General features: G+C 46.2%; 1 protein-coding gene across 1 annotated transcript in view; it reads right to left on the bottom strand.

Moving 5' to 3' along the window:
* Positions 1-5,612: 5,612 nt before the first annotated feature.
* Positions 5,613-19,719, bottom strand: part of ERCC3 (ERCC excision repair 3, TFIIH core complex helicase subunit) — a 106,185-nt gene continuing 92,078 nt past the window's right edge. Inside the window, exons 11-15 of the mRNA XM_063933968.1 lie at positions 19,241-19,337; positions 17,479-17,596; positions 14,486-14,604; positions 7,021-7,173; positions 5,613-6,190 (exon numbers count right to left, since the gene is read on the bottom strand). Coding sequence (XP_063790038.1) covers positions 6,056-6,190; positions 7,021-7,173; positions 14,486-14,604; positions 17,479-17,596; positions 19,241-19,337 — 622 coding nt within the window. The 3' untranslated portion in view covers positions 5,613-6,055. The remainder of the gene's footprint in view (positions 6,191-7,020; positions 7,174-14,485; positions 14,605-17,478; positions 17,597-19,240; positions 19,338-19,719) is intronic.

Genomic DNA, 19,719 nt, shown 5'->3' with positions numbered 1-19,719 from the left:
CAATACCAACAAAATTTCTTGTAGAGACGAGAAGCCATCATGTCTATTTGTGGGCAACCCCACTGATCGATTATCTGCTGAAACACCCGATGACGGAGCCCCCACTCTCCCAGTTGGAGATAGTGATGTCTCAGGAAGTACGCTTCCCAGTTGCCTACTCCTGGAATGAAGATTGCAGACATAGCTCTTGCATTTCTTTCTGCCCAGAGGAGTATCTTTGACACCTCTCGCATGCAAGCCCTGCTTTTTTTGTGCCTCCTTTGCGATTTATGTACGCCACCCCAGTGGCGTTGTCCAACTTAACTTTGATTGTATGATCCCCGAGTAGAGGAGAGGCCTGAATCAGAGCATTGTAGATCGCCCGAAGTTCCAGAATGTTGATCGGAAGTAGGGCTTCGTGGGCTGACCACCTGCCTTGGAACTGAGCCCCCTGGGTAACAGCTCACCATCCTCCCAGACTTGCATCCAATCCTGAATCCCGAAACTTCGACCTTCCAGTAGGTTGATGGACTGTAGCCACCACAGAAGGGAAATCCTGGCCTGAGGTGACAGCCGTATTATCCGGTGCATCTGAAGATGTGATCCGGACCACTTGCTCAGGAGATCCATTTGAAATGTTCTGGCATGGAACCTTCCATACTGGATCGCCTCATATGAGGCTACCATCTTCCTCAACAATCTTATGCAAAGATGGATGGATATTCGAGTAGGCCGGAGAACCATTTGGACCATCTCCTGAAGTGTTCTTGCTTTGTCCTCGGTGGGGGTTTTGGGGACGACACTTTCTGGGCCAAAGTATCCAGCAACACTCCCAGGAACAGGAGCCACTGAGTTGGCTCCAGTTGGGACTTCTGTAAATTGAGGATCCACCCATGGTGTGACAGAAGTTGGATAATGCGGTCTATATGGAGCAATAAGAGGTCCCTGGATCTCGCTTTTATCAAGAGCTTGTCTAGATAAGGTACAATATTGAGCCCCTGGACCCAGAGTTGGAACATCATCTCCTTCGTGAACACCCTTGGAGCTGTGGACAGGTCAAAGGGTAGCACCTGGAACTTGTAGTGATCATTCAAGCAGGCCAAACCTCAGGTAAGCCTGGTGAGGTGGACAAATCGGGATATGAAGATAGGCGTCCTTTATATCCTGCTCACTAGGATTCCATCTTGAACTTGAAAACCTTTAGGTAAGGGTTCAAGGATTTTAGATTCAAAATGGGCCTTACCGAACCATCCGGTTTCGGTACCACGAACAGGTTGGAGTAGTAACCCTTTCCCTGTTGTTGCAGTGGCACTGGAACAATGACTTGGGACTGGATCAATTTTAGGATGGCCTGTTGCTGCGTAACACGCGTATCCTCCAAAGCTGGCAAGCTTGATTTGAAAAATTGTTGGGGAGGAGCGCCGTCGAACTCCAGCTTGTAGCCCTGAGAAATTAGGTCCTTTAGCCAGGTATCCTGGCAGGAGCTTTCCCAGATGCGTCTGTAGTGACACAGCCGAGCTCCCACCTTGATATCCCCTCAGGGTGGGTGGGCACATTCATACTGAGGCCTTAGTGGAAGCTGAACTGGTGCTCTACTGAGAACCTGCGATTGCTGGTTTTCTTGTCTTACCTCTGGCCCTAGATCTAAATCTATTAGACTGAAAGGACTGGGTAGACGGCCCCAGGTAGGAACGTCTAGCTGGTGGGGCCCCAGAGTGGAGAAACGTGCATTTCACTGCAGTAACTTTAGAAATCCACGTGATGAGAAAAAAGAAGAAAGTCTCTAATCTTGAGGAAAAATTCAACATAAGGAGATTCTTAAAAATGGAGGATTCCACGGGGTACACACCGTACTCACGTGGACGAGGGAAGTCAAATGTTCGTAGAAGTTTCTTTTCACATCGAAGATCCACTGGCGGGATGTCTCTATAGGAGAAGTCCTTCAAGCACGAATACCCAATTTCCTTAACTTCTATATATTAAGGTGATGTCAAATCCTCTCAGTGGTCGTCATACAGGGCCCTTCTGAAGGATGGATCCTCAGTGTATCACAGGTTTATAGAAAATAAATAGAGAGACCATATAGTGTAATACGTTTAGCTGTATCTTATACAGAAAAAGGATTCGATAAGCATTCACAATTATCGTTATAACGAACGACTTCTCCTATAGAGATATCCCGCCAGTGGATCTTCGATGTGAAAAGAAACTTCTACGAACATTTGACTTCCCTTGTCCACGTGAGTACGGTGTGTACCCCGTGGAATCCTCCGTTTTTAAGAATCTCCTTATGTTGAATTTTTCCTCTCAAGATTAGAGACTTTCTTCTTTTTTCTCATCAATTGGGACATTGAACATTTACTCCTCATCGCTGGGATATTCCCATTTATGTTTATGTTGGTGCTTTTAATTTGATTGGACAGCGCGTTTATGTGGTAATATCTCTTTTTCTGTACATTTGCGTTTCTGGAGATTGTGTGACATCTCCTTTTACAGCAGTCCAGAGTGCGCGGCAGGATTTTTTCCAATTTCCTACCCCTTAGAAATCCACGTATCCAATTCCACCCCGAAAAGCCAATCCCCTGAAAAAGGGAGACTCTACACTGCACTTGGACTCCGCTATCCACTACCGCAACCATAAAGCTCTGCGCGCAGACACTGCCATAGCAGTGGTCCTAGCAGTGATATTGCCTATCTCCTTGAGTCACACATGAAGCGTGCATCCTGAATGTGTTTTAGGAGAGTCACTGTAGTGACCAGGGACATATCCCCTGAGAGACCCTCCTGAATTTGAGTAGCCCACGCATGAATGGCATGAGTCATCCAGCAACCTACTATGACCAGTCTTTGTGATACACCTGCTGATGTGTAGATAGACTTCAGTGTAGTCTCTATTTCTCTATCCCCAGGGTCCTTCATGGTTAAGGAGCCCGGAGCTGGTAGTACCGCTTTTTAGATAGGCGAAAGACTGATACATCAAGAGCCAGGGGTTCTTCCCAGATTTTCCTGCCTTCAGGAGCAAATGGGAAAGTGCAAAAACCATTTTAACACTTGGTATTTTTTATCTGGATTTTTCCAGGCTAACTTAAACAGGTCATCTAACTCTGCAGAATCAAGGAAGTGACACAGAGAAAAAAAGACTGCTGTGCCGCAGCGCCCTCTAGAGGGAGTTTTAACACGTCCCGTATAGCTAGAATAAAGGGTTCAATAGCCTGTGAAGGAGGATCCCCAATAACAGGATCCAATTCCTCCCCCTCGTCCTGCATCTCCTCATCAGCGTCTGAGAGTAAAACAGGCAACCCACCCTTTTGTGGTCCTGACCTGGAAGGGGGGAGGAAGAAGAGGAGACATGTGGCCTTGCAGCTAGGTCTGCAACAGCCTGCTGCAGTTGTTGAGTCTTTTGAGTATTAGCAGTGAGCTGAGATGACATATCTGACATCATGGATTTTATGGCACCTAGCCAGGAAGGCTCTTGACCCTTCCCCTCAGACCCCTCACCGAGTTGTGAGGACTGGCTGCATTGTTCACATGATATGGAACCAGATGTAGAGGGAATCTGGTGTGACATACACTGCATAATTGGTGTTAACCATGTTTACAGTAAACATTTATATACACATACACACAGACAAGTGATACAATAGCAAGCCTGCTCTTACTGTATGTGAGAGGGAGACAGAGAGAAGGGAACAGCACACCCAAGCTAAACAGCCCCAGTAAGGCTGCAAGCTGTTATATCACGGCGTAACACCAGAGTATTAGTCCTTTTCAGGACACAGATTGTGTACAATAGCAGCTATCCCCCTTTGCTACACCCTTGTACCAGTTTTCCTGCGTTATCCTGAGTGTCTGGAGGAGCTGTGTGTGCCTGCTGCTGCAGCTGTAAGCAGAGGAAGGCGCCAAAACACTGCTGGTCCAGCTCTGAGGAAGCTTCGCCCCCTATAATGGCACCAGAGTTTCAGTGATATTTATACTGGCAAAATCTCCCTATATATTTATACTGTAAAATCTCCCTATAAAAGTGTAAAACATCACAGCAAGTGCTAGTTTTCACTACCGCTGTCAGTGTACACAGGGGGGCTATAGCGGGTCCCGTATGCCACCCCTGCATCTTTGCTGCACCAAGAACCGGGGGACCCCCCTAGCGGGGCCCCCGGTTTGTGCTCACCACAGACGTCACCTGCAGGCTTACTGTTATTGGTGTGCGGCGTGCTGCGATTGTGACCGCTAAGGCGCAGTGCCCTGCTGTACAAAAACCTCTCAGGATGGTAGTCCTGCAGCGGGGAAGCGGGTCTGATGCCTGAAGAGACCGGAAACCGCTTTCCCCCATCCCTAACTCCCACAGTGCAGGTATGCGGTTGCCCAAACAGCATACCGAAAATCATGTTTTAAAAGAAACTGAAAAAATACTCTGGAGCTCCAGAGTGTGCATCCTCTCCTGAGGACACTTCTTCTAAACTACCTGTAAGAGGGGGCATAGAGGGGAGGAGCCAGCACACCCAGTTGAAGAAATTTAAAGTGCACCGGCTCCTTTGGACCCTGTCTAAACCCCATCGTACTAATTCCCAAATATCCCTTATGGATGCTAGCGAAATAATTAAAAACCACTGAATGAGAAGGTGTGTCCAAACTTTTGACTGGTAATGTATGCCGCAAATAATTGTGAAAATTGATGTAGTACATTACCTTTATTAAACCATCTACATGAAGAAAGTATTCTTACATACCAGAATGTAATAAGTTCAGACAGGTTAGTCCCAATTCAATTAGTAGCTCAAGTCGCCACATCATCAATGCTTACCCAGAGAAGACAGTCACATTTACCCTGCCATAGGGATTACTCCATCCTTGGTAAAGTAGGGTTTCCAAACCTCTGTCCTCAAGGCACACTAATGGGTAAATTTACTAAGATGGGAGTTCTATTCAAGATGGGATGTAGCCAGGGTCGGACTGGCTCACAGGGTAAACCACCGGTGGGCCCCACTGCCTGTGGGCCCTCCTCCTCCTCTAGGGATCAGGTTCCAGACTCTATCCTAGTGCACTGGAATTATGCATTATACATCACAAGAATATGGTTTATTATATATTTACCAAGGGGAACAGAACATATACTCTGCAATGGTTAGCCAAACCTCTGTGGTGGCTGACCACGCCCCAGTGGAGCCTGGCCACACCCTTAAGCATGGGCCCCTACAACAGCATCCCCCCGGTGGGCCCTTCATGCCCCAGTCCGACACTGGATGTAGCCCATAGCAACCAATTAGATTCCAGGTATTATCTTCTAGCAGGTGCTAGATAAATGAGAAGTAAAATTTGATTGGTTGCTATGGGCATCATCCCATCTTAAATAGAACTCCCATCTTAGTAAATTTACACCTAACAGTCCAGGTTTTAGTGATATCTATGCTTCAGTACAGGTGGTTAAATAAAAATAACTGAGGTACTAAAAATAACTGAGGTCAATTACAGCTATTCTTGAAATCTGGACAGTTTGCGTGCCTTGAGGACCATGGTTGAGACCCTCTGGTCTATGGCAAATAAAGTACTTTGCCTGGAAATTAGGCAACAGAAATAACAAAATAAGTGTACTGGACACTTTTACTTAGGCGTTACATGCAATGACACGTCACACACAATATTGATATTTTATTATAAAATCACTTTAACGTGTTTCTCATGTTTAAATAGCATAAAAAAAACAGTTTCCAAGCACCTTACATGATCATTTCAAACAAAGCTGCTAATCTGGAACGAGACTTATTTATATTTCTTTATTCACAAGGAATAATACTGAAACGAAAGAAAACGACAAGCCAAAACGTTCTGCTATTCCAGTCAGAAATATTCCTGATTCTGCAGCCAGGTTACATTAAATCACCTGAATACGTTGTTTTACTTTCAGTCATTTAACTGTAAGATTTGTTCTGTACATTACAAAAATATTAAATGATTTCCAGCTCTATCGAGTTCTACCTATGAAGCCTGTTTGCTAATTTTACACACCAGACTCTGCCAGTACCATTATTCCGTATAAATGATTTGCCTGGAGAGCCTGAATGAGGACATGGAGTTCTTTTCATTTACGGAAGCGTTTGAAAAGCGGGTGTACATGCTTGCTGTTCCCGCCCTTGTTTCGTGGAGCGTGATATTCCATATACACCGTATCGTCTGCTCCAGACATAGAACTCATGGCGCCTACACGTCGGGCCACCTGCAGAGAAAAGGGATGATGTAAAGGGACAGAACACTTAACTGTGAGATATTTTTCTGCAGCTCAGTTCTACATGAATTAAACCACGTTTAATAAATAACTTTTGTGTGGTACTTTACCAAATTTTCTCCGCAAACCAGCGATCAGCAGTGCACTGACAATGTTTGGGCTGTTACAGCTTGCCTGTGCCTTAGGTTACATTCATTTGCAGGTGTCCTGGCAGCTAATAAAAAGCCATTCACCTTATGACTTTGGCTACATGTCGCCATTTCTTCTGGTAGACGGAGTGTGATAAAGCTGCATACCTCACTCAGCATTAAAGCGTGAGCTGTTCTTATTGCCTACCATTATTACTAAAGTCATGCATTAAGACTAATTTCTCAATATTTAAAAAAAATCTGTAAAAATGATTTCTAAGGTTTCTAACTCTAAGGCTGGGTACACACTAGTAAGGTATATGGATCGTTCAAGCTAAGAGCAATATATCGGTATCTGGTCGGCAGGTGTGTACACCCGATATGTCTGAATGACACCGTTCACAAACCTATCGCAACAGTCCTGCAGCACAGTCGATGCCAATATATCTGAACGATATATCGGTCAATCTGCATATGTACACTGACAGCAGGGTCCATCAACAAATTTAAATGCATGCCTAATATTGATGTCTGTCCCGACATATTAAGCGGCTGATTTGTAAACGTGTATAACTTATCGAATTGCCCGCTTAGCTGTCACGATGGCAGATAAATCTTTTAAGCGTCTACCCAGCCTTATATGTGTGGAAGAAGCAGAATAATCATGGAACATATACACAGTGCTATTCTTACATGTGTAGACTTGGAGCCATACTCCCCAGCCACAATTTCCTCCTCTGCATCAAGGTCTGAGGCCGCCAAAACCTTCTGCAGAAGCTGCTGCTGGTCTTCCTTGGTGGAGAATGCTAGATCCTCCTCTTCCATCCCAGCGAGTTTTGTAATTACCTAATCCAAATGCAGACCACAATCAAAAACTCTGCTGTACTCGATCAACAGCCACACGCACAAAGTACTTTATATTATGGGAGTTGGTTGGTTGGAATGTTCAAAACAGGGATTAATTACCCATTATGAGTGAAAAAAAATAGGATTTTTGGTTACCTACCGGTAAATCCTTTTCTCGTAGTCCGTAGAGGATGCTGGGGTCCACATTAGTACCATGGGGTATAGACTGGTCCACCAGGAGCCATTGGCACTTTAAAGAGATTAATAGTGTGGGCTGGCTCCTCCCTCTATGCCCCTCCTACCAGACTCAGTCTAGAAACTGTGCCCGAGGAGACGACATACTTCGAGAGAAGGAATTACACAGATAGTGGCGAGATTCATACCAGCTCACACAAACATGAGAATCCGGCCAACATGCCGGAACAACTTCAGCAACAGCTGAAACAGTAAATAACGCAGAACTTACCTAGGAACCAGGTAACACTGAACCATAAAACCAATGCAGGAAAACGAAGCGCTGGGCGGGCACCCAGCATACTCTACGGACTACGAGAAAAGGATTTACCGGTAGATCACCAAAATCCTGTTTCTCTTACGTCCTAGAGGATGCTGGGGTCCACATTAGTACCATAGGGATGTACCAAAGCTCCCAGTACGGGAGGGAGAGCGCGGAGGCTCCTGCAACACTGCTTGACCAAACTTGAGGTCATCAGAGGCCAAAGTATCGAACTTGTAAAACTTGGCAAACGTGTTCGACCCAGACCAAGTAGCTGCTCGGCAGAGTTGTACCGCCGAGACACCCCGGGCAGCCGCCCAGGAAGAGCCCACTTTACGAGTAGAGTGGGCCTTTACAGATCTCGGACACGGCAATCCTGCCGTGGAATAAGCATGCTGGATAGTGAACCTGATCCAGCAGGAAATCGACTGCTTAGAAGCAGGACATCCAATTTTCTTTGGATCATAGAGGACACACAGAGAGTCACTTTTCCTATGACGAGCCATTCTCTTCACGTAAATCTTCAAAGTCCTCACTACATCCAAGGACTTTGAAGTAATTGAGGAGTCAGTAGCCACTGGCACCACAATAGGTTGGTTGATGTGGAAAGCCGACACAACCTTAGGTAGGAACTGTGGACGAGTCCTAAGTTCCGCCCTGTCTTCATGTAAGATCAGATAGGGGCTTTTACAAGATAAAGCCCCCAATTCCGACACGCGTCGTGCAGAAGCCAAGGCCAACAAGGTGACCGCCTTCCACGTGAGAAACTTGAGGTCAGCCTCCTGTAGAGGCTCAAACCAAGCAGATTGCAGGAACTGCAACACCACATGGAGCCGTAGGCGGCACAAAGGGAGGCTGGATGTGTAAAACCCCTTTCAAAAAGGTCTGAACCTCAGGAAGAACAGCCAATTGTTTTTGGAAGAAGATGGACAAAGCAGAGATCTGGACCTTGATGGAGCCCAGTCTTATTCCCATATCCACCCCTGCTTGCAGGAAAAGGAGAAAACGTCCAAGTTGAAACTCCACCGCCGGAAACTTCTTGGCGTCACACCAAGAAACATATTTCTTCCAAATGCGATGGTAATGTTTAGACGTTACCCCCCTCCTGGCCTGTATCAGGGTAGGAATGACCTCACTTGGGATACCTTTCCGAGCTAAGATCTGGCGTTCAACCGCAATGCCGTCAAACGTAGCCGCGGTAAGTCTTGATAAGCGAACAGCCCCTGCAGAAGCACATCCTCCCGAAGAGGTAAAGGCCGTGGATCTTCCAGCAGAAGATCCAGCAGATCCGCGTACCAAGCCCTCCTTGGCCAGTACGGAGCAATGAGGATTGCCAGAACCTTTGTTCTTCTTACGAGCTGAAGAACCTTTGGTATCAGAGGAAGTGGAGGGAACACATACACTGACTTGAACACCCACGGTGTCAACAGTGCGTCCACCGCCACTGCCTGTGGGTCTCTTGACCTGGAACAGTACCTCTGTAGCTTCTTGTTAAGGCGTGAGGCCATCATGTCTATGTGAGGAACCCCCCACCAACCGGTTACCTCCTCGAACACCTCCGGATGGAGGCCCCACTCCCCTGGATGGAGATCGTGTCTGCTGAGGAAGTCTGCTTCCCAGTTGTCTACGCCCAGAATGAAGATTGCCGACATCGCCTTTCTGCCCAGATGAGGCTATTTGACACCTCTGACATGGCAGCCCTGCTCTTCGTTCCGCCTTGTCGGTTTATGTAGGCCACTGTGGTCATTGTCCGACTGCACCTGAATAGCCCGATCCTGTAGAAGGTGTGCTGCTTGCAGAAGGGCGTTGTACACAGCCCTGAGTTCCAGGATGTTTATTGGGAGAAGTGACTCTTGTTCCGACCATCGTCCCTGAAAGGTTTCCCCCAGAGCGACTGCTCCCCAACCTCTTAGACTTGCATCTGTGCTTAAAAGGATCCAGTCTTGAATTCCGAACCTTCTCCCTTCCAGAAGGTGCGGAAGTTGCAGCCACCAGAGGAGTGAAATCCTGGCTTTCGGAGACAGGTGTATCCTCTTGTGCATGTGTAGGGGAGAGCCCGACCAATAGGTTCAGCTGAAAAGGTCGAGCATGAAACCTGCTGTACTGCAGAGCCTCGTATGCAGCAACCATCTTCCCAAGAAGGCGTATGCATTGATGAACAGATACCCGGGTAGGCTTTAGGACCTCCCGGACCATTGCTTGAATCTCCAACACTTTCTCCACCGGGAGAAATACCCTCTGCACTTCCATGTCGAGGATCATTCCCAGGAAAGACAGCCACCTTGTCGGCTCCAGATGAGACTTTGGAAGGTTTAGGATCCAACCGTGCCTCCTGAGCAGCCGTGTCATGAGCGCGATGGAACGCAACAACCTCTTCCTGGACGATGCCTTGATCAGGAGATCGTCCAGATATGGAATTATGTTCACCCCTTGTTTGCGGAGGAGAACCATCATCTACACCAACACCTTGGTGAAGATCCTCAGTGCTGTGGACAGGCCAACGGCAGCGCCTGGAACTGATAGCGATTATCCATCAGCGCAAACTGGAGATATGCTTGATGCGGCGCCCAAATGGGAATGTGGAGGTAAGCATCCTTGATGTCCAGGGACACCAAGAACTCCCCCTCCGACAGTCCTGAGATAACAGCTCTCAGAGATTCCATCTTGAATTTGAACTCCCTGAGATAAGGGTTCAAAGATATTAAGTTTAGAATAGGCCGTACCGAACCATCCGGTTTCGGTACCGCAAAAAGGTTAGAATAATAACCCTTGTTCCAATGCTGAAGTGGGACCGGAACAATGACCTCTGACACCACCTATTTTCTGATGGCCTCCAGAAGAATTGTCCTGTCTGCCAGCAGGGCTGGCAAGCCTGACTTGAAGAAATGGTGAGGTGGGGGATCTTGAAACTCCAGTCTGTACCCTCTGGACACTATATCCAGAACCCAGGTGTCCAGACCCGATGACACCCAGACGTGGCTGAACTGCCGAGTCTTGCCCCCACCTGACCTACCTCCAGGGCGAGCTGTCCACCATCATGCCCAAGACTTAGGGGTATCAGAAGCGGGCTTCTGGGTCTGGGAACCTGCGAGAGCAGGTTTCTTTCCTTTGGCACGACCACCTCTGAAGAAGGTGTTCGAAGGCTTATTCTTTCTAGGCCTCGCGGGCCTAAAGGACTGTGACGAGGTAGATGAAAAGGGCTTCTTCGTAGCCGGTGCAGCGGAGGGGAGAAAAGGAGACTTACCCGCGGTAGCCGTGGCAATCCACGCATCCAGCGCCTCCCCAAAGAGAACCTGACCCTTGTATGGTAGGGCCTTCCACACACTTCCTGGATTCCGCGTCCGCAGACCAGTTGCGCAGCCAGAGACCTCTGCGAGCCGAGACAGACATGGAGGAGATCCCCGCAGCCATGGAACCCAGCTCCTTCATGGAATCCACCAGGAACCCTGCAGAATCCTGAATATTACGTAAAAATAAATCAACGTCACCTTTATCCAGCGTAGTCGATTCCTCCTGCAGAGTGATTGACCACCTGCAATAGCTTTAGCAATCCAAGCACAGGCTATAGTAGGCCGCAATATAGCCCCTGAAGCCGTGTAAATGTATTTCAGCGTAGCATCCACCTTGCGATCTACCGGGTCCTTTAACGTGGTAGATCCCGGGACCGGTAATACCACCTGTTTGGACAGCCTGGAGACAGAGGCGTCAACTATCGGTGGGGACTCCCATCTCTTCCGATCTTCCTCTGGGAAGGGAAAAGCCACCAAGACCCTCTTGGGAATCTGGAATTTCTTTTCCAGGGTTTCCCACGCCTTTTCAAAGATAGCATTCAATTCTTTGGATGTCGGGAAGGTGAGGGAGGGCTTCTTCTTATCTGTAAAGAAGGCCTCCTCCACCTGTTCCGGAGCTGTGTCCGAAATGTGTAAAACATCCCTAACAGCCTCAATCATCAACTGTACCCCCTTGGCAAGTGATGCTGTCCCCCTCAACACATCCCCGTCACCGTCTGCAGCGTCAGAGTCGGTGTCCGTGTCATCCTGCATAATTGCAAGTGCACGTTTGTGAGAATGTACTGCAGGGGACCCCGAGGAGGCAGTATCAGACCGAACCACCATAGAGGACTGGAGGACCTGAGTGGCATGCTCAGTCCTAACAACTATCAAATCTGAGAAATAGTCCCCCTCGAAGAGACTAACCATTCTGGCTCTCTAGCTGGGATCTGTGCTAAAACAGTGCAATCCTGATTACATGGAATGGAGTCTTCCTGGGAAGACAAATCCTCTGCAGCATATGAAACAGTGTCCCTAGACATGTTGTCACACACCCTCAAACACATAGGGTACTGGGCAGACAGAGTTTCCCCCCTAAGAATGTCAGAGAGACACAGAGATTGGAGCCAACCCACACAGCGCTGTTAGAGTATAGGGAGACCATAAACCCACGCTGACTGTGTCCCTTAATAGGCGACACAGCCTTAACACATTCCCCTCTTCCCCTTCTACAACCCCCTGGTACCGTACAGATAGCTGGAGTCATTCAGGAGGGACCTGGCATCCACTGGCAGTGAGCTGCAGGCTGGAAAATGGCACTGAACGCTGCTGGGTTCGCTCTGAGGAGAAGCTCCGCCCCCTCGATGGCAATGTCTTCCCGCTCAATGAAGATTATACTGGCCAGAGGAATTCATGCTGGCTTGGATCCATAGACCCCGACAGGCTGCTTGTGGTCAGTGTAGGGTCCGTAGCTGGCCCAGGGCGCCCCCCCCAGCACCGCACCGCAATACCGCTGAGACTTCCAGGAGCGCGGTTAAGACTGCGCTCCAACCCTCTAGCCAGCTTCTTCACACTGTCCCCCCGCTTGCAAGGGGGGACAGTGACTCACTCACCATCTTCAGCTCCCGAGGGGGTGGCGGCTGGCTGCTGGGGCGAGCGTTCCCCTGCGGCGGGGCACGATCAGACCCCTCTGGAGCTCAACATCCAGTCAGCGGGGGCAGTGGCTCAAGACTCAGTAGGGCGGACACTGCTCCTCCCTTCAGTCCCACGCTGCAGGGAGGCTGTCGCCAGCAGCCTCCCTGTAAAAAAATAAACTCTGAAATAAAGAAAATAAACTTTTCCTAAGAGAACTCTGTAGAGCTCCCCTAGCTGTGACCGGTACCTCCGGGCACATTTTCTAAACTGAGTCTGGTAGGAGGGGCATAGAGGGAGGAGCCAGCCCACACTATTAAACTCTTAAAGTGCAAATGGCCCCTGGTGGACCCATCTATACCCCATGGTACTAATGTGGACCCCAGCATCTTCTAGGACGTAAGAGAAAAAAAACAAATTAAGCACTCAAGTAATAAATGTGTAGAAATATTACAAACAGCAGATGCTTCCATGATGACCATGATATAATTAAGCAATCGACAGCTCGTAAGATTTAAAGTTCAAAATAAAAACCAATGTCATTAAGAACTATCTTCAGCATAAAGTAGAACAAGGAGTACTGGAATGATATGGCCCCTACAGATCCCTGATCTCATCATCATCAAGTCTGTCTGGGATTACATGAAGATTTTAGCAAGCCTACATCTACAGAAAATCTGTGGTTAGTTCTCCCAAGATGTTTGGAACAACCTCCCTGCAGAGTTCTTTCAAAAACTGTGAAGTGTACCTAGGAGAATTGCTGCTGTATTAAAGGCAAAGTGTGGTCACACCAAATATTGTTTTGATTTACATTTCTCTTCATTCACTTTGTATTTTGATATTTGTGAAAAATAAACTATTAACACTAGAGCATTTTTCCCACAGCTGCCTAAAACGTGTGTGTGTGTGTGTGTGTGTGTGTGTGTGTGTGTGTGTGTGTGTGTGTGTGTGTGTGTGTGTGTGTGTGTGTGTGTGTGTGTGTGTGTGTTTTTTACAATAACGGAGATGGCTAAACATGCAGAGATGTCACAAGCCACAACGGATGAGATGATGTTGACTTAGATGTCTGGGACGAGTGGATTTAAGTGAATCCAAAATGGTGCCCATGCCTTCCACCAACATTACCAGATGATGGGGGTCATTCCGAGTTGTTCGCTCGCAAGCTGCTTTTAGCAGCTTTGCACACGCTAAGCCGCCGCCTACTGGGAGTGAATCTTATCTTATCAAAATTGCGAACGAAAGATTAGCAGAATTGCAAATAGACACTTCTTAGCAGTTTCTGAGTAGCTCCAGACTTACTCGGCATCTGCGATCAGTTCAGTCAGTGTCGTTCCTGGTTTGACGTCACAAACACACCCAGCGTTCGCCCAGACACTCCCCCGTTTCTCCAGCCACTCCCGCGTTTTTCCCAGAAACGGTAGCGTTTTTTCACACACACCCATAAAACGGCCTGTTTCCGCCCAGAAACACCCACTTCCTGTCAATCACACTACGATCGCCAGAACGAAGAAAAAACCTCGTAATGCCGTGAGTAAAATACCTAACTGCATAGCAAACTTACTTGGCGCAGTCGCACTGCGGACATTGCGCATGCGCATTAGCGACTAATCGCTCCGTTGCGAGAAAAAAATAACGAGCGAACAACTCGGAATGACCCCCGATATTTCCTGGCATCATGTTCAGATGGTCTTTGATGGGCTAATTCCCTATGAGAACTTTGTGAAGATTCTAGATTCAGGTTTTTTTTATGAGGTAAACAAATATTCCGGAGGTTGTAGCTCATCAATTCTCTAGGACCAGAACATGATAAATAGGTTGGTCAGGCCTCAGGGATGTCAGTTGTTCAGCCCAGAAAACAGATACCTCCATCAGGAATTATAAATCCCAAAGTGTAAAAAATGATTTGAAAAATTACCTTAAAGCTGTACCCTTGATCTACAAGGAATCTCTGTCTTTTGGTGGAATACGCCATTTCCTGTGTGTCCTGAGACACCAGAGAGTAAAAGAAGGCATTATACTCTTCTGCGACCATTCCTTAAAGAAGCAAGGACAAACACTCGTCATATATGGTCCCCTTTCAATGGTTTTCCAGAAAGCAGTGGTTAATGACTAAAAATCATTATCCCTATACATTTCACAAATAGACATTACTTTAAAATAAGCCATGAAATGGACTTCCACATTGATCCTAACACACCTGAGCAGAAATCAGTAACGCATTAGAGGTATTATCCTATCTTCATGGGTTCCTGCAAACTAATTTCAGCTAAAAACTATATTAAAATGCACTATTTAGTTTCGATACTACAGTCTGATTTGCTTTAATGTATTCAGCATTGCAGGGATACTATTCTAAATCATATACAGAGGAGAGCACTGTCTGACCCCCACCGAGATCCTTGGTACAGCTACAGACATAACAGTGCAGCTTGGCAAAGGAAATGGTGGGGTTACTTCCCTGACCCTTCCCCTGCACAGCACGGTTCTTGTACGTCAGAGGTCTCCACTGCCCTCAAACTGGTGCCGTCTTCTGGCAGGGAATAAAGCCAATATCCACTTATAAATGGGGAGGTTAGATTTTCGCCACGCACTGTGGATAGTCAACAGCGTAATGTCGCCTGTAGTGTCATAGAAATAAAGCTGCATTTTAAACGTTGGCATTGTAACTTTAAACATGATGGTTTATCACTGAGTTTAAAGTTGTAATGCAGACACAATTAAAATGCTTTAGATAACATTGCCCCTGTGTTGCCATTAAGCAAAACATACCAAACACTGATAAATGAACCTGAATGAGGAAAGATACCGTGGTACCTCACACAGGCCCCTTATACATTAGTGTTTTATCTGGGGGTAGCATCCTATAAATTCAGAAAAACAGAAAATCAAAAGTAAAAGTTATTTTAAATGTTATTATTGTAGTTCCAAACCTTAATTGTAAGTAATAAAAAAAAACCCATCTAAAACAAATGAAAAAACTTGATTACAGTAGTTTCTTTAAGCAGAAACGTGAAACAAGTGGGTGCAGGAGACATCTGTAATGACGGTGCATAAATCAGAGAGAGCTACAGGCATCGATAGGGATGAGTGGCCACAGTGATGGCGGGAATGAGTAATGCTGCAGATGGGGCCCGGCGGGGATGCACTGAATAACGTTCACCTTCCCACCCCCACAAGGTAACAAAGTGATAATGTTACAGGTCGTGAGAAACGTTCAAGCCAATTAGATGTACTCAATGAGTGAAGGAAACAGCGTAGGCTTAGTGCTGTGATCGCACCTCATCACCCAATGTGCCAAAACTGCAGCGATTACAGGGAACTGGGTCTATGTAGCGGACATTAATCTATACATTTAAATTGACGTCCATCTGCCTTGTACTTTCCTGGCACAGGCTATTCCCTTTCGTGTAGTAACTATTCCTATCAATGGGTATTACATATTCTCTCATCCGGAAATGCAGTTCTGGTTTCTAAATGGCACACTTGCATTAACTGGTGAAGAGGAAAACTACAGTCACATTATGGCGCAGATCTGAGCACAAGTTAGCCGCACTTGCCCTGCTTTGTGTGCATAGAACTAAGGGCCTAATTCAGACCTGACCGCTGTGCCGCAAATTACACTGTCCTGCGATCACAGTCGCCGCCCAGGAGGAGTGAAAATTTGCCCCGTGCAAGCGTGCAACTGCATGTGTACGCTGTGTGAAAAAACCCCTCAGTCAGTGGATAGCTGTAAAACCGTTCGCATCACACTCACCATCTAATGTTTTTCCTTTTCTGTGCAGTCTGTGCGTAGCTCAATACTCACGCCTCCAGTGTAGAAGGAATCGGGCTAAATGCGGCCGGATCAGACGTCACACACCTGCTATGAAACGCTTGGGAATGCCTGCAGTTTTCCACAGACATTCCCAGCAAAACGGCCAGTTGCCACCCACAAGCATCCTCTTCCTGTGAGTCATCTTGCGAACGGTTGTGCGATGTGCATTGCGGTGCATACGCATGTGCATTAGTTTGATATTCATCCGCTGTGCGAAAACGCACAGCAGCGATCAGGTCTGAATCGGGCCCTAAATGCGCATGGTCATCGGAAACGCAGAGCTGCACACACCTGGACTGCACCAATCCATATGTGTGGCCACATAGCAGAAATCATCATCGGTGCACATATCTATGGTTTAGGGATGCATCTGACATCTCTGCACAGCCTGCAATACTCACCTATACACGATCACTGAACCGAGCCACCATGAGAATGCCGAGTTCCTGCTACAAAGTCTCAAGTGATGATACCACTGAAAGATGTCCAGCACTGCATCACTTGTACTGCGCCCCCTCAGCTCCAGAGAATGCAGTGTGAATATACTTAACTTTGGCCTTTGGTTCAGTTCTGCATTTGCTCATATATCTGCAGAGAGCCTGTCTTTCTGTAGAGGACAATGTGCCCAGACAGACGACACTAAAGGTGCTTTCAATTGTTTAGAAGTAGGAAAGTCCTGGGTCAGGGTGTTAATGAGTTAGGTGTCCATTGTTTTACCAGATTATGACCCATAAACCTCTATTTTACATCTCCCCAGTCACTGAAATACACAAGGTTTATTAACTTTCTTGAATTAATTATATACTGCAAGCGCCATACAAGTCCTGTTCAAGTGAAACTTAGTATGTAGAGCAGACAACCTGTTGCTTGCCAGGTCCATTTACAAGCTGTCCTGTTCTGTCCATGACATCCAGTGATGGACACTGAAGATTACAGTATATTCATTGGGGACTTCTAGTCCGTACAAGAGACATTTGACATTAGGTTTATTTTTTGACTATGCAGCCCAAATTCTGCTTACCAGTGGGAACTATTAGATAATGGGCAAACAATGGGGGAGCAAGCCAAAAACAAACAAACAAACCACACTTTACCTTTTTTTGCTCTCAGCACACGCCCCAGACGCTGGGCTTCCTGTCTGCGAGACCCCCCATGTGATGATATCTGGATCAGTACGTTGGCTTCAGGTAAATCAAAGGATGTGTCTCCGACCTACATCATACAACAGATACTTAGTATGGAACCCTCTTTAAAGCAGTGGACAAATGTATACTTACTTTCTCATTACCCTATACAATGTGAGCTTTCGAGCAGGACCCTCTTACCTTTTTTTCTGTTATTACCCAGACTTTATTACCATCTTGATAACAATTGTAAAGCACAACAGAGTAAGTGAGCGCTATATAAAGAACTGTTAATAAATACATTACTCCAGATCGGACTACCCATCAATATACCCTCAGTACATTCAATAATGTTTTTGTAAAAAATATTTATGTATGTATGTATGTATGTATGTATGTATGTATGTATGTATGTATGTATGTATGTATGTATGTATATATATATACATACATAAATTTATATATATATATATATATATATATATATATATATATATATATATATATATATAAATAAATAAATAGCAAAGGAAGGAGAATGCGCCTGGTAAGCCCCACCTCAATGCATTTCATAATCACTCCTGACGAAGTGATTACGAAATGCATTGAGGTGGGGCTTACCAGGCGATTCCTGTTCCACATGAGCCGTCATCCCCGACAGGTGTCCTGACGGATCGGTCGCTGAAGCTGGTGCTGTGCGTGGTCCCAGATCCAGGTGCAGCGAGCTGCAGCTTTTGCCTTGTGGTTTTACTTTTCATGTGATACACAGCCCACAGAGTGGGCTATCAGGGTACGAGTCCACTGCTATTCATTTGACCTATCCTGTGCATATATGTGGTTTATGAATTCAATTGATTTGCACTATGAGCGCATTTTCCTTCTGTTGCTATTTCCAGATACTTTGCTCTTGAGAGTCAGAGCTTTATGAGGAGAACTGCTGCGTTGTGAATATACTCCGGTGCTACAGCCCAGTGTTGTGCTTTTACCTGTGGACTGAGACTAACTAATCACCAGCGCACCTGTACACATCTCTTTTCTGTGGACATATATATATATATAAATATATATGTGTGTGTGTGGGTATATATATATATATATATATATATATATATATATATATACACACACATATATATATTTATTTTTTATTCATTTTTTTATTTTTATTTAGTTTCTTCTTTTTTATTTATAGTTTCAAAAATGTGAAGTAGCAACAACATAAAGAAAACAAACAGTACATTGTAAGCTTGCGAGCAGGGCCTTCCTACCTCTATGTCCGTCTGTTTTTACCCAGTTTTGTTCTATTACTGTTGTTCTAATTGTAAAGCGCAACGGAATATGCTGCGCTATATAAGAAACTGTTAATAAATAAATAAATAAAAAAAATACATGATAAAGCTCCACAGTGGTGAAAACAAACAGTTAACACAACAATCGCTAGATGCAAATCAAAGCAAAGCAGGTATTGCAAAACAAATTTTACCTATGTAGTACAGCAAGGTACACACATTATATGTCAGGAAAGAGGGGGGGGGGGGGGAAGGGGAAGGGGAAGGCGCGAAAATATAACACTAGGAACAAAGAAAGACAGAGGAACCAAGTGAGGGGACAAAACAAAAGATCTGACAGGCCATGCGAAGTTGAGGTAAGCTGTGATTTTCTCCATCGCAGCTATGTGCCACGTTCTAGTGAAAAAAGTGGAAGGGGAGGCAGGAGTAGGATATTCACTCACCTTTGATATAAAGATGGTGTTAATTTTTGGATTGTGTTTAAAGTTTTGTAGAATTTGCATCCTCTCTCCTTGGGAGGTTGGACCGTAGATATAAGGTCTAAGGAAGAAATTACATGAACCAGATGAACGAAAAATGGATTTTCAAAACGCTTACTTTAGGGCCCTACACATTTAAAGATCCGCCGCCGAGCTGCCCAACGGCGGAAACGGCCGACCCGGCGGCGGGGGGGGCAGTGAAGTTACTTCACAACCCCCGTCACACGGCTCCATAGAAGTGCAGGCAAATATGGACGAGATTGTCCATATTGGCCTGCATGCACAGCCAATGGGGCACCAGCGATGAACGAGCGTGGGGCCGCGCGTCGTTCATCGCTGGTGCCTCCACACTCAAAGATATGAACGGTATCTCATTCAATAATGAACAAGATCGTTCATATCTTTGAGGATTGTCGGCCAGTGTGTAGGGCCTATTACTGTAA

Source organism: Pseudophryne corroboree, chromosome 7 (assembly GCF_028390025.1).
Source record: "Pseudophryne corroboree isolate aPseCor3 chromosome 7, aPseCor3.hap2, whole genome shotgun sequence".
Classification (NCBI taxonomy): domain Eukaryota; kingdom Metazoa; phylum Chordata; class Amphibia; order Anura; family Myobatrachidae; genus Pseudophryne; species Pseudophryne corroboree.
The sequence above is the reverse complement of the archived record's forward strand: the minus strand, read 5'-3'. Positions and strand labels throughout refer to the sequence as shown.